The following is a 13228-nucleotide window of genomic DNA, read 5'->3' on the forward strand; positions in this document are numbered from 1 at the left end:
TGCATTGCAGATTTTTAATGTCAAGTAAAGATGCAGATTTTCAAGTAGCAAGGTTGATTTTCATGGCTCAAACATATAAATATCAAAATAAATATCAAAATAAATAAGTATAATTTACATTCACATTTAAATCATACACAGTAACAGAAACACATGCGGACAGCTGCCTGATGGGACGCCACTGAATCTTTCCTCTGCAACTCATGCTGCCACCTGGTTGCAATGTTCTGGCTTCAACATGGAGACTTAGTTGTTACAACCGAAATAAAAACATGTTTCTGAGGCACAAACGCTGATATCGCAAATGTAAGCATTGTGCCCTAATGTGACAACTGAGCCGAACAACAGGCAGAAAAAAAAAAAAACATGAAAAAGGGATCTAAGCTCTGTTAATGAAGACCATCTTAAAGCCTCTGATTGTGGTGTTCATGTTTGTCAGTGACAGGCTAGCCTGCAGCATCTTTGTTCCCACCATGCTGGGGATGAAAGTGATACGCTGCTCCACTCTTCCTCCTGGACGCAGTGGGGGCATCCTGCAGGAAGACACAGAAAGGATATTAAAAAAGTTACAAAATGTGGAAATAGTACTACTGTAGTAGTTGTGAATGGCTGACACAGGCTCCTATGTTAAAAGTATCATCTGGTTGGACTTCATCAGACTATTTTAGATAATGATAGCTATGCTGAAATATTTGTCCTGTGAATGGCTAGACTTCGTGCATTGTACATCGTAGGTTATATTTTTGTCTGTAGCTCATCACAGTTGTAATCAAACAGCCTCACACAGGTCAGTGCTCGCAAATAATTATTGGCCCCGATATGCAGTGGAAAATTTCTAGATTCTTTGAGCCATTCCTGCCTGAACGCTAACACAAACATAAGCAGAACAATACAAGCGTAACAAGTCCACATTCCTTCAACAAAGACACCCTGTACTGTACTGTACTGTACTACACAGTGACACTCCTCTATTTCAGCATTCCTTCACCTGTTCATTTTGCAGCCATTTGCGACGTGCATAAATCACAGAGGTGTCTATGACATTAAACATTCAACAAATCAATGAAAAATGAAGACAAGTAATAATCATTCTTACCTGAAGTAAATCTTGCCCTGGATCAGCGAAGCCCCGACTACAGTCAGTATTCCATTTACCGGGTGAGAAAATGGGTTGGTGAAGGTCACTGTGGCAGTCTGCTCCTTGTTGGGAACAATGGAGTCTTCATCTGCAACCTGACAGAGAAATGTGTTTTAGTGAACCCTGAATATTCCCTTACATTACCCTTCAAATAACTTTAAAGTGAGCAAACATCATATTCCTACTAATCTAAATCAAAGCTGTGTGATTTGATTTTCATTTCAAATGACTGAAATTTAAATACATGTCTTATTCTCTTAGTTCCTCAACAGAAGTGAATTTACCATTTAAATTATTGATGAAAAATATTTGGAATCTCCTTAAAGTACCTGTATGGTGAGCTGTGGGCTGGCGATATTGAACTCCTCTGAAGCCAGGACCCGCTCATGACTGGCCATGTCCTCCAGGACCACTGCGAGGTTGATCAGGTTGTCTCCCACTACATGTTCATACTGGGCTGGGAGGATCTGCTGGTGCAACACCTTGACTGCAAAGAAAGAAGGACAAAGAGAGAGAAGACGGTGTGTGAAACTCATCGTCAAATTCATGGTTTTCCATTATGAAAACCACAACAGTCCTTCAGAAGTGAAAATTTGAGTTTGTAGATGAGTGAAAAGTAAATTTACCTTCCATGGGTCCCAGTTGTATGATGCCGTTGGTTTCCCAGAAGGTGTCTGAGGGGCTGTGGTTGTATTCTTTGGCCTGAGCATTGAGATGCACCTTCATCCCCTTGGCAACACTCTGCTTGTTCATGACTTTCACCATGAAGCGGATGGGCTCTCCAGCAACGGGAGTTTTATCCAGGGTCAGGAACACTAACACTCCCTTGGATGAGCTTGCTGCTGAATAAACATGAAGATATCCAGAGTGTGAGATCATGTGTGTTCAAACAACTGATAACTCTGATTAATGTATAAAAAAAAATAATAATAAATTACCTCTTCTTAATGTTGAGTCTTCTGATATTGTGGAGCTTCTTGATGTAAGCGTTGACGTTGGGCCTATTTTGTAAAGATAAACAGAAACTGTGAGTATAGTAACTACCATTATGCAACTTCTCTAAATTAGATAGTGAGCAAAAAAAGCTTTTGGTTCATACTTTTGATGTATTTGTAGTCTCCTGTGATGTTCTGGAGTCTGGGGAGGCCAACAGCTTTGGTGCAGATGAGGGATCCAACTTTCTCTGTGTCTTTGCTGAGGCTGAGCACCCGACCCTGGCTCACTATGAATGTGTGAACGTCAGCGTTCACCTCCGCATAGACAAAGGGGACGTCATAAAGCAGGTTGATGCGCTGATCCCTGATGCCTTTGACTGGAGCTGGGCCGCAGCAGAACACACCTAAGATGAAGGAATTAAAAAAAAAAAAAAGGTTATGGCAATGTGTGAAAAATTTAACAGAAATTACTAAATAATGGGGAAAAAAATGCACATAACAGGACCAACAATACTTCTAACACACCTCCACTTCTCTCCTGAGGGGTTGGGTCCAGAACCTGCCAGCCATCCATTCCAGAGCCCAGATCTGGACGAGTCATCCAGCACTCCACCCAGACATGGAAGTTCCTGTTAAGAAGGGCCAAAATAAGATATCACTAAGCATGAACTGGCTTTTTTGCTTCACAGAAGAAAATAAATGTCATCAGTGCCTTAAAATTACTTTTAAAAATGATTTAAAAAGCATTTTACATATTAACCATGTTTTGTTTTTTTTTAAAATCACCACTGACCATATGCTGTCTTTGCTGTGGTTCAGCTTCTGTCCTCTTTCGCTGTAGTACTCTTCGATCACCAGGTTACCGTTGGTGTCGTGAGCAGAGTTGAAGTTTGTGACAATGCGACAGGGAATGCCAAGAACTCTCATGACTGAAAGACGCAATCAAAACACAGGCACAGATGTTTACATACTGATGAAAGTATCTGAACATTGCACAATGGAAAAAAATGATCAGGTATGAGAACATGACTAAGAAGACATCTGTCATGACAGTTTATTTTAGATTATTAACTAACCCTTTTGTCAATGGTTTCATTTCAGGTTTGAATTTTTTTTAATATAATCACCTGTGCACATGACAGCTGCAAAAACCCAGCACTGTCCATATTTGACTGGGCTGTAACCAGACTGGGCCCACTGTCTCAAGATGTCCCCACTACCCGTCCACATGGAGGGATTGACTCCTTGTTTGAAGTCACCTGACCAGTTGCCTTTCAGGACTCCACGGTCATCTTCACTGTTGATCTGAACATAAAAGAGAGGATAAATGTAATTTTCTATCTTTGCACCTCAGTTCCCACTGATCATAAAGCTGGTCTGGGCATCTCATATCCTATGAGATGTTTCTGAGTCACGGTGGTGGTTTAATGACTACTTTGATCACCTGTCTTGCTGCTGTAATTACAGTGTTTCTGCATGGAACATTTAGTTTTCAGAACTTCGGAGGAGGTGTGTTCAACTGAACAATCCGCAGGACACCTTTTTCCAGTTCAAGCAACGACTTGTTTTTATAAGCAGCAGTGACGCTCATGTTGTCACACAAAGTAAATAAAACCTTTTTTGAAACACTGATAGCGAGTGATTTATTTCCTCCTTGAAGTTTATATGTTCAGCTGCATTTTACTCACCATGGCAGACACGACCCGGCTGATGTAGACGGGGTTGTTTCGGTTCAGATAGTCCACTCTTCTGTTGTGTTGGTGTTGAGGGCTGACTTGGAGCAGATTCAGGCATGTCTCCAGAACACCAGGCTCATACTTTACAGGCAGAGAGAGAGATATTAGGGGACTGAATTAACTTTTAATTACACCTGCAGCATATTCAAAGAAATACATGCTTAACATTCAAGTGACCAATACGGGTCATTTGAGGTTGGGATTGGTGTTTGATAAAGGTCAAGATTTGTGAGAGTTAATGTGTTGAGTCAAAATCTCTTCTGTAAATAACATCATGAGCTGTTTTTTTCCCACTGAATACATGCAAAGAAAGAAAGAAAGAAACAAACAAACAAACAAACAAACAAAAAGAGTGTTCAACAGATATTGTTTTAATACCTGATCAAAGGACCATGGTCTTGACACAAGGTTCATAGCTGTCCCCATAAACAGTAATCCAGAGTCGTTCTGGACATATTCCTCTCTCTGGTCCTCAAAGGGAATATGCACTGCATCCTCTGCGAGAAATAAACCTGTCATTTAGCACAGTCTAGTGTATTTACATTTTAAATTGCATTGCTGGGTAGGTACACCTTACATAGCTGAACTCAAGTACCATACCTAGCTGTTTTCTTTGTTCTATTTTGTGTGGATGGTGCCAAACGTTTGCTATGGTGAATCCTTATCTCCCAGGTATGATTCACTGAGTTAGTTACACAGTACATCACCACTGAGCTGTGGTGATGTACTGTGTACATCACCCATAAAAGGAATTAGTAAGTGATTGAAGGTGATGACTGAATGCAGTCCATCATAATGAATTTATTCAGCCACGCAAACCATATCTAGAAGGACACTTGTGGCTTGGCTAGCTCACTGCAGCTGCGAAACCTTCTGCAAAACGTTGCGTTAATTTCAGATAAGCGTCAGAACCTTTCACCTGTTTGACTCATTCATTCTTTATGCTTTTACTCACCACGACACCAGGGATTGCAGAGCAGGATGAATTTGCCAAAGGCAAACCTCTGCTGGCCTTCCTGAGAGAACACATACAGCTGAAACCTGTAGCATCCCACTGAGGCAGAGGCAGGGGAAGAGATGAAGATGGAGGGGTTCTGGAGGTTCAAGTCCTCTGGGTTCATGTAGGCTTTCCAATGTGACGAGGAGTCTTTCATGGAGAAAGTGACTGGCATCATCACATACAGGTGGCCTGAGGAGAGACGAGAAAGACAGTAAGGCAAAGGAATTTAAATAGTGGTTCAGACTGGTTGCATACACTGATAGGTACCCAAACCATTCATCCACAAAAGGCGAGACTAAATATAAATCTAGACTACCTAGCATAACTTTGACCCTCAGAAGGTCAGTCTTAGGGTTAAAGGGTCGGCCCATCAGCTGCAGACTGATTCTGAACGGGGCTCCTCTTCGCACCACCAGGGCTCTGGAGCTGCTGAAGCCCTCTGTCCTGTGTCTCTCTTGGTTTTCGGATTTTTCCAGGTTGACATAGTCTATGAAGAAGTCTGCAAATTAAGAAAAACAATTATAGAAATTGCCACAGTAAAACGCATTCACCAGCCATATGGCACTACTTAAAATTTCACTCTCTAAGCGATGGAGGGAAAGATCAAGAACAAACAAAAGTTAAATAATATAACAGCAAAATGGAAGGAGAAAAAGAGCATTTCTGAAGACAAATCTCACCTTCCATTTGTTAGTGTCTCTTTCACAGCAGTGGTACTGTGTCTATGTCCCTGCTGTGACCCTCGACAGCTATATAAACCTTTGCCCCACCCCCTGAAAGCATTTCCTAGGCGGTAGCGAGTGAGCTGGTTTTCTTCAACTGTTACTATGGCCCTCAAGTCATGTGTAACAAAACATGCACCCCTCCTTGCAGACAGTGTTGCAGGTGTACAGTTTCATACGTAAGGAAGGGCTTGAGTAATCAGACTCACCCACATTTGTTTTTTATTTCTTTCTGTGTTGTAAAGTTTTGCAATACAGATATGAGACCTGTAGCAGGGGCAGGAATAATATGTTTAAGTGGACAGTATAAAATACTTTCTACCTGTGTGTATGGTTCAGGAAGTGGTCAAAAACAGATTCACAATGATTAGTTAAATCATAAATCTTATTAATGCAGCAACTATCATTAATTTACAAAACCTGTGATAAATGAGGAGGGGAAGTACCTCATACACGGAAGGTACTGTGGCACTTCAGCAAGTACCATGGTTGGTAAAAGTGGCATGTGTACTATGGTAAAATGGGAAATGACTGAAATAATTACTACTGAATGCAGTTAAAGAGTTTACTTAGCTAAGTCAGATTTCAATAACAAAAGGTCGCACCTTGTCTAAAGCTCCCAGCTAAAACTAGATTTTATTAAACAATGTTCTGATCCACAATGGATCTCCTTCAAAGTCTACAAGGCAAAAGGTTATAGCTCCTTTTCATAAGCTATAGGTAAGTCAGTGATAACCGGTGCATCAGTTAAAACATGTGGACAAACATGCCCAGTGTAGCACAATAATAAACAATGGATCAGAGTTTTTAAAAATGCTCATACTTTTTCTCCCTCTCTCTCTAAGCACACACCCATTAACCACCTTCCTGCATAGAAAGTGCTGTACTATGACACAGTTACTTTTACCCCAGAATAGCATCATGGGAATTCTCTTGGGGCTAATTGGCATTTCCGTTACTGTTTAGACTTGCCTCCAAAAGAAAATAGCTTTGTTGCGCAAATCATGTTCAAGTGGTAGTGCACACACCTGTTTATAATGTCAGGTATGTACAGTATATTGCGTGAATGCCTTTTTGGTGAATGAATATTTACTCTATGTCACAACAAGGGGTGTTGCTCTATCTGTCTTCACATCACTGAGTCAAAGGTCACACTTCATAACACATTTCAGTACTGTAAAAGTAATGTAAGGCTAATCTTTGGTTAAATCATACATGCAAAGTTTCAATCAGTTGGCATAATGGACAGCTTTAGGATTTTCCGGCTCTAGCTGCATGGTTGTATGGACAATGACAGCCTGTCGGTCAGCCACTTTGGTCTAGACCTGCCCTGTGGAAGTTTTTCTCTTTGCTCCTGCTCCCCTTCTGGCACTATCATCAGGTCAAATGTTTCAGCGCCTGAGTACAGCCTCACAGAGCCACTAACATGGCTGTAGACTCTTAAGTCTTGTTAAAACAGGAGCCTAAGAGAGGCAGCTGTTTGTTGATCTGCTGAGGCGCCAATCCAAGTCACCCACGCTTCAGGTACATTCAGCATTAATACTGATACTAGTTCACCATAGGACTATAAAACAATAAAATAATGTGATGAGGTAATAAAGCTTAACAGCAGTTTTAGAGCTTTGCACGTTTAGTCCATCTCACTTTCTCTTTTACATATAGGGCAGCAGTTAGGCACAATGACAAATTGCTGTAAAAGGACTCACAAAGTACCACAAAGTTAAAGTTATGCCTTCACAAGTTTCACAACCAAAAAGTAAAACTACCAAAGTAAAAGCACCCATGCAGAATGGGTCCTTTCAAAGACTTACAGCAGTTCAGATGTTGTAGCTAGTCAAGGCATAGCTAATTTTATTTGCTTTAGATACGGTTGGCTAGTTTATTCAAGAACATTCCACCATATATTACAATCTGATGATATGTTTAATATGCAAAGCTTTACTCTTCTAACAACTAATAACAAGAGCTTTCAAATAAAATTAATATTTCCCTAAGAAATGCCTCAGAAATGCAGTGAAGTAGGGGCAGAAAGTGGCATAAAATGGAAAGAGTGAAGTACAAGTATTAAACTTATCAGAAGGCAAAAATCATTTCTAGACAAGGTAATGAGTTGCAGCTCCATTCATTTGGGCCGAGGTTGAATCTGCAAAAGTGTGTCATAGTCTGTAAATTTATGTCAAGTTATGTTTTGTCTGGTGTCTCTATTGTCTTGTGGCTTCTTGTTTTATTTTGAAATCACTGCCCTAATGTATCTTGTCTAGTTTTACTTCCTGTCTTTGTCTTGTTTCCCGCCGTTGTAATTGTTTCCCCGCCCTAATTGTTTCCACCTGTGTTCCCTTACCTGTTGTGGGTGTATATATAGTCTGCGTCTCCCCATGTCCTGTGCCAGTTCGTCTTGTCATGTTGTCAGACAACCAGCCTTTGTTCATGTTACCCTTGCCAAGTCAGGTCGTGTATTTCTGTTGTTACTTTTTCATAACCTCTGCTTTTGTTGTTAGATTTTCTTTGTTACTTTGTTTAGCACATTTGCCTTTTTTCCTCAAATGAGTGATTTTCAGTTGTTACCTTGTTACCTCCTAGAGTGATTTTCAGTTGTTACTTGTTATCTCTTTGAGTGATTTTCAGTTGTTACTTCGTTACCTCCTTGAGTGATTTTCAGTTGTTACTTTGTGAATAAAATCTTTTCTTTGTACTTTTGACACCGAGTCGTGCATTTGGGTTCAAGTCCTAGTTCAGTCTTAACAGTACGAACTGGCCAGAATGAACCCAGCCGACTCCGACCACCTATCAGCGGCCGTACGCTCCCAGGGTGCCCGCCTGAACCAGCAGGAGGAACAGATGTCCTCGCTGCTTCAGAGCATGAAGGGGCTGGTTACCAGTCAGGAGGAGTTCCAGGCGGCCATGACTAGCCAGGTAAACCTCCTGGCTTCCCACGTACATCACGGCCTCTTAAAGACTTCTTCCTCCCTGGACCTGGAAGCTGCACCGTCCTCGGCCGCCGCCAGCTCCTCGCCGACCCCGGTTTCCCACGCCACTGCTCTCCACCTCTCTCCCCCGGAGAAGTTTTCCGGTGAGACCGGGAAGTGCCGAGCGTTCATTGTGGACTGTGAGATGCATTTTGAACTCTTGCCTTCGGCTTTTCCCACGGAACGATCCAAGGTGGCGTTCATGATCTCATACCTAACCGGGAGGGCGAAGGCATGGGCTACGGCGGAGTGGTCCCGTGGTGCTCACATCTGTCAGTCCCTCAGTGAGTTCGTGGAGGCGCTGAGGCGGGCTTTTGACCCCCTCTCTTCGGACCGAGAGAGGGCTAGAGACTTGTGTACCATTAAACAAGGTACGGACTCGGTTAGCGACTATGCTATTCGCTTTCGCACGCTAGCCACTGACAGCGGGTGGAATGCCGCTGCGCTGTTTGATATTTTTCTCAAGGGACTCTCTGACCAGATTCAGGATCTGTTAGTGCCGCTTGACCTGCCTCCAGATCTTGACTCGTTAATTTCTCTGGCCATAAGAACTGATAATCGTTTACAGGAGCGTAAACGAAATACCAAAGCTTCGTCTGCAGCCGCTAGATCCAGCTGGCGGAAGTTTCCTCGTGTCTCATCGGCGGTGCCTCAGACGGAGGCGGTAGCAGAGAAGGACGAGGAGCCCATGCAGCTGGGACGCACCCGGCTGTCCGCGGAGGAGCGTCGCCGTCGTCAGCAGGAGGGCAGGTGCTTTTACTGCGGACAACAAGGTCATCTCCTCGCGTCGTGTCCAGCAAAAGAGGTGGCTCGCCAGTAGACGGGAGGTTTCTGGTGAGCCGTTTCACTTCCCCTAAATTCCCTCCCCGTGCCTTAACGGAGATCCAGGTAAAGCACCACGACACTACGGTTTCACTCGGGGCACTTATTGACTCAGGTGCGGATGAAAGCCTCATGGACTGGGACCTGGCTAAAAGACTTAAATTGAACATTGAACAGTTATCCCAGCCATTGGAGGCCAGTGCTCTGGATGGTACTGTGATTTTTAATGTGACTCATAAAACTGAACCTCTAAGGCTTGTGATAGGTGATCATCATGAACTGATGTGTTTTCATTTATTTCATTCCACCCATCACTCCCTCATCCTGGGAATTCCCTGGTTAAAGAAACACAATCCTCAGATTGACTGGTGTACGGGGAGGGTTTTAAAATGGTCTGAGGGATGTGAAAGTGGTTGTATAAATGTTCTCTCTGTGAACTGTGTCACTGATTTTGAGGCTCCTGATGTCAGTACAGTTCCCAGCTGTTATCATGACTTGGGGGAAGTTTTCAGCAAGAGTAGGGCTGCCTCTCTTCCCCCTCACAGGTCGTATGATTGCCCCATTGATTTAATACCTGGAGCCCCTATTCCCAAGGGCAGACTGTATTCCCTCTCAGGTCCTGAAAAGCAGGCCATGAATGACTATATTGAATCCTCACTGAAAGCTGGTCTCATTCGCCCCTCTTCATCCCCTGCCGGGGCAGGGTTCTTTTTTGTGGAAAAAAAAGATGGGTCTCTTCGGCCTTGTATTGACTATGGACCTTTGAATGACATCACTGTTAAGAACCGGTACCCTCTGCCCCTTATGTCGTCTGCTTTTGACCAACTCCAACAGGCCAAGGTCTTCACTAAGCTAGATCTTAGAAATGCCTACCACCTAGTTCGCATCAGGGAGGGTGACGAATGGAAAACGGGCTTCAACACACAAAGTGGTCACTATGAATATCTGGTGATGCCATTCGGGTTAACTAACGCTCCTGCTGTATTTCAGGGAATGATTAATGATGTCCTAAGAGACTTCCTGAACCACTTTGTTTATGTGTATCTGGATGATATCTTAATTTTTTCTCCAGACTTGGACTCACATGTTGGCCACGTACGTCAGGTTCTCCAGCGGTTGCTGGAAAACCAACTCTATGTCAAAGCTGAAAAGAGCGAGTTTCATGCCGACTCTGTATCATTCCTTGGCTTCATCATAGCCCCTGGAAAGATACAAATGGACCCGGCTAAAGTTAGCGCTGTGGCTCAGTGGCCAACACCTGATAGCCGCAAAAAGGTTCAGCAATTCTTGGGATTTGCTAACTTTTACAGGCGGTTTATCAGAAACTTCAGCGCCATAGCTGCCCCTCTCCATACCCTGACCTCTCCACAGACTCCCTTTCGGTGGTCTACTCAAGCGGAGGAGGCCTTCCAGCAGCTCAAGGTGCGGTTCACCACCGCCCCCATCCTCACGGTTCCTGACCCCAGCCGGCAGTTCGTGGTGGAAGTAGATGCCTCAAATGATGGGATAGGAGCTGTACTCTCCCAACGATCAGAGAAAGACAACAAGCTTCACCCATGTGCCTTTCTGTCACGTAAGCTTTCACCCGCTGAGAGGAATTATGATGTCGGCAACCGTGAGCTGTTAGCAGTAAAATCTGCTCTAGAGGAATGGAGACATTGGCTTGAGGGGGCGCAGCACCCCTTCATTGTTTGGACAGACCATAAGAACTTGGAATATATCCGCAAAGCCAAAAGACTTAACTCCCGCCAAGCCAGATGGACATTGTTTTTTAATCGTTTTAACTTTGTGTTGTCTTACAGGCCGGGGTCCCGGAACACCAAGCCTGACGCCCTGTCCCGTGTGTTCGACCCCGAGCCTGCTGCCAAGGATCCTGAGCCCATCCTTCCACTAAACCGTGTGGTAGGAGCGGTGACTTGGCAAATAGAAACTGAGGTGAAGCAGGCTAATGCTGCGAACCCGACACCCAGAGGTTGCCCGGAGGGTCGTTTGTTTGTTCCTGTTGGCATGCGACCTCAGGTGATACATTGGGCTCATACCTCACTGCTCACTTGCCACCCAGGAATCAAAAGAACTATGTATGCCATTTCTCAGAGGTTCTGGTGGCCGTCCATGGAGCGAGAAGTACGGGAGTATGTGGAGGCCTGCCCAGTCTGCGCCCGTAACAAGACCTCCTCCAGAGCACAGATGGGGTTGCTGCAGCCTCTCCCTGTCCCCACTCGTCCTTGGTCGGAGATTTCTCTAGACTTCGTCACGGGGCTCCCGGTCTCAGCAGGTAACACCACTGTTCTCACAGTGGTGGACAGATTTTCGAAAATGACACATTTCATTGCTCTGCCTAAGTTACCTTCAGCCAAGGAAACGGCTGAAATTATGATGATGCATGTGTTTCGCATCCATGGATTTCCCAAGGATATTGTTTCAGACCGGGGGCCCCAGTTCATCTCTCGTTTCTGGAAAGAGTTCTGTAACCTCCTCGGAGCCACTGTCAGCCTCTCCTCGGGATACCACCCAGAATCCAATGGCCAGACAGAACGTCTCAACCAGGAGTTAGAGACCTGCCTCCGTTGCCTCGTTTCACAGAACCCGACTACCTGGAGTAAGAACTTGGTGTGGGTGGAGTATGCACACAACTCCCTTCCCACGGCCGCTACTGGTATGTCTCCTTTTAAATGTGTGTTTGGATATCAACCTCCTGTTTTCCCTGAGGCAGAGAAAGAGATCACCGTCCCGTCGGCTCACGCCATGGTACGGCGTTGCCACCGCATCTGGGCGGCCGCCCGTAAGATCCTCCTACGCAGTGTGGACCGCATGAAGAAAGCAGCAGACCGGAAACGCCGCCCTGCTCCCGATTACCAGCCTGGCCAGAAGGTCTGGCTCTCCACTAAAGACTTACCCCTTCATGTTGTTTCCAGGAAGCTGGCTCCCAGGTTCGTGGGTCCATTCCCCATTTCCAAAGTTATTGGCCCCTCCTCCATTCGCTTGCGGCTGCCCCGGTCTCTGAGAGTCCACCCTACCTTCCACGTTAGCCGGGTTAAACCGGCTAAAGAAAGCCCTATGGTTCCCCCATCCAAACCCCCTCCTCCCCCCCGTATGGTTGACGGGGGTCCGGTCTACACAGTTAAGTCTCTTCTGGCGGTCCGCAACAAAGGTAGGGGCCGGCAGTTCCTGGTGGATTGGGAAGGCTACGGTCCTGAGGAACGCTCCTGGGTCCCTGCCAGTTTTATCATGGACCCTAACCTCATTTCGGACTTTTACAGACATCACCCAGACTTGCCTGGTCCGTCAGGAGCCGTCCCTTGAGGGGGGGGTACTGTCATAGTCTGTAAATTTATGTCAAGTTATGTTTTGTCTGGTGTCTCTATTGTCTTGTGGCTTCTTGTTTTATTTTGAAATCACTGCCCTAATGTATCTTGTCTAGTTTTACTTCCTGTCTTTGTCTTGTTTCCCGCCGTTGTAATTGTTTCCCCGCCCTAATTGTTTCCACCTGTGTTCCCTTACCTGTTGTGGGTGTATATATAGTCTGCGTCTCCCCATGTCCTGTGCCAGTTCGTCTTGTCATGTTGTCAGACAACCAGCCTTTGTTCATGTTACCCTTGCCAAGTCAGGTCGTGTATTTCTGTTGTTACTTTTTCATAACCTCTGCTTTTGTTGTTAGATTTTCTTTGTTACTTTGTTTAGCACATTTGCCTTTTTTCCTCAAATGAGTGATTTTCAGTTGTTACCTTGTTACCTCCTAGAGTGATTTTCAGTTGTTACTTGTTATCTCTTTGAGTGATTTTCAGTTGTTACTTCGTTACCTCCTTGAGTGATTTTCAGTTGTTACTTTGTGAATAAAATCTTTTCTTTGTACTTTTGACACCGAGTCGTGCATTTGGGTTCAAGTCCTAGTTCAGTCTTAACAAAGTG

General features: G+C 44.6%; 1 protein-coding gene across 2 annotated transcripts; it reads right to left on the bottom strand.

Annotated features, from left to right (window-relative positions):
* Nucleotides 1-5528, bottom strand: tgm5l (transglutaminase 5, like). 2 transcript variants are annotated; one of them, XM_041033992.1, is made up of 14 exons: nt 5490-5528; nt 5126-5308; nt 4765-4998; nt 4188-4306; nt 3762-3890; nt 3201-3378; nt 2867-3002; nt 2599-2702; nt 2238-2477; nt 2077-2139; nt 1765-1977; nt 1468-1625; nt 1097-1233; nt 1-533 (listed from the first exon to the last, which is right to left on the bottom strand). In XM_041033992.1, exons 1-14 carry the CDS (start codon nt 5494-5496, stop codon nt 380-382), a joined length of 2055 nt encoding a protein of 684 aa, XP_040889926.1. In that variant the 5' UTR covers nt 5497-5528; the 3' UTR covers nt 1-379. The 2 variants fall into 2 exon arrangements, with proteins under 2 accessions (XP_040889926.1, XP_040889925.1); XM_041033991.1 differs by having other exon boundaries at nt 1765-1980.
* Between the last annotated feature and the right edge of the window lie 7700 nt (nt 5529-13228).

This window comes from Toxotes jaculatrix, chromosome 3, assembly GCF_017976425.1.
Source record: "Toxotes jaculatrix isolate fToxJac2 chromosome 3, fToxJac2.pri, whole genome shotgun sequence".
Taxonomy (NCBI): domain Eukaryota; kingdom Metazoa; phylum Chordata; class Actinopteri; family Toxotidae; genus Toxotes; species Toxotes jaculatrix.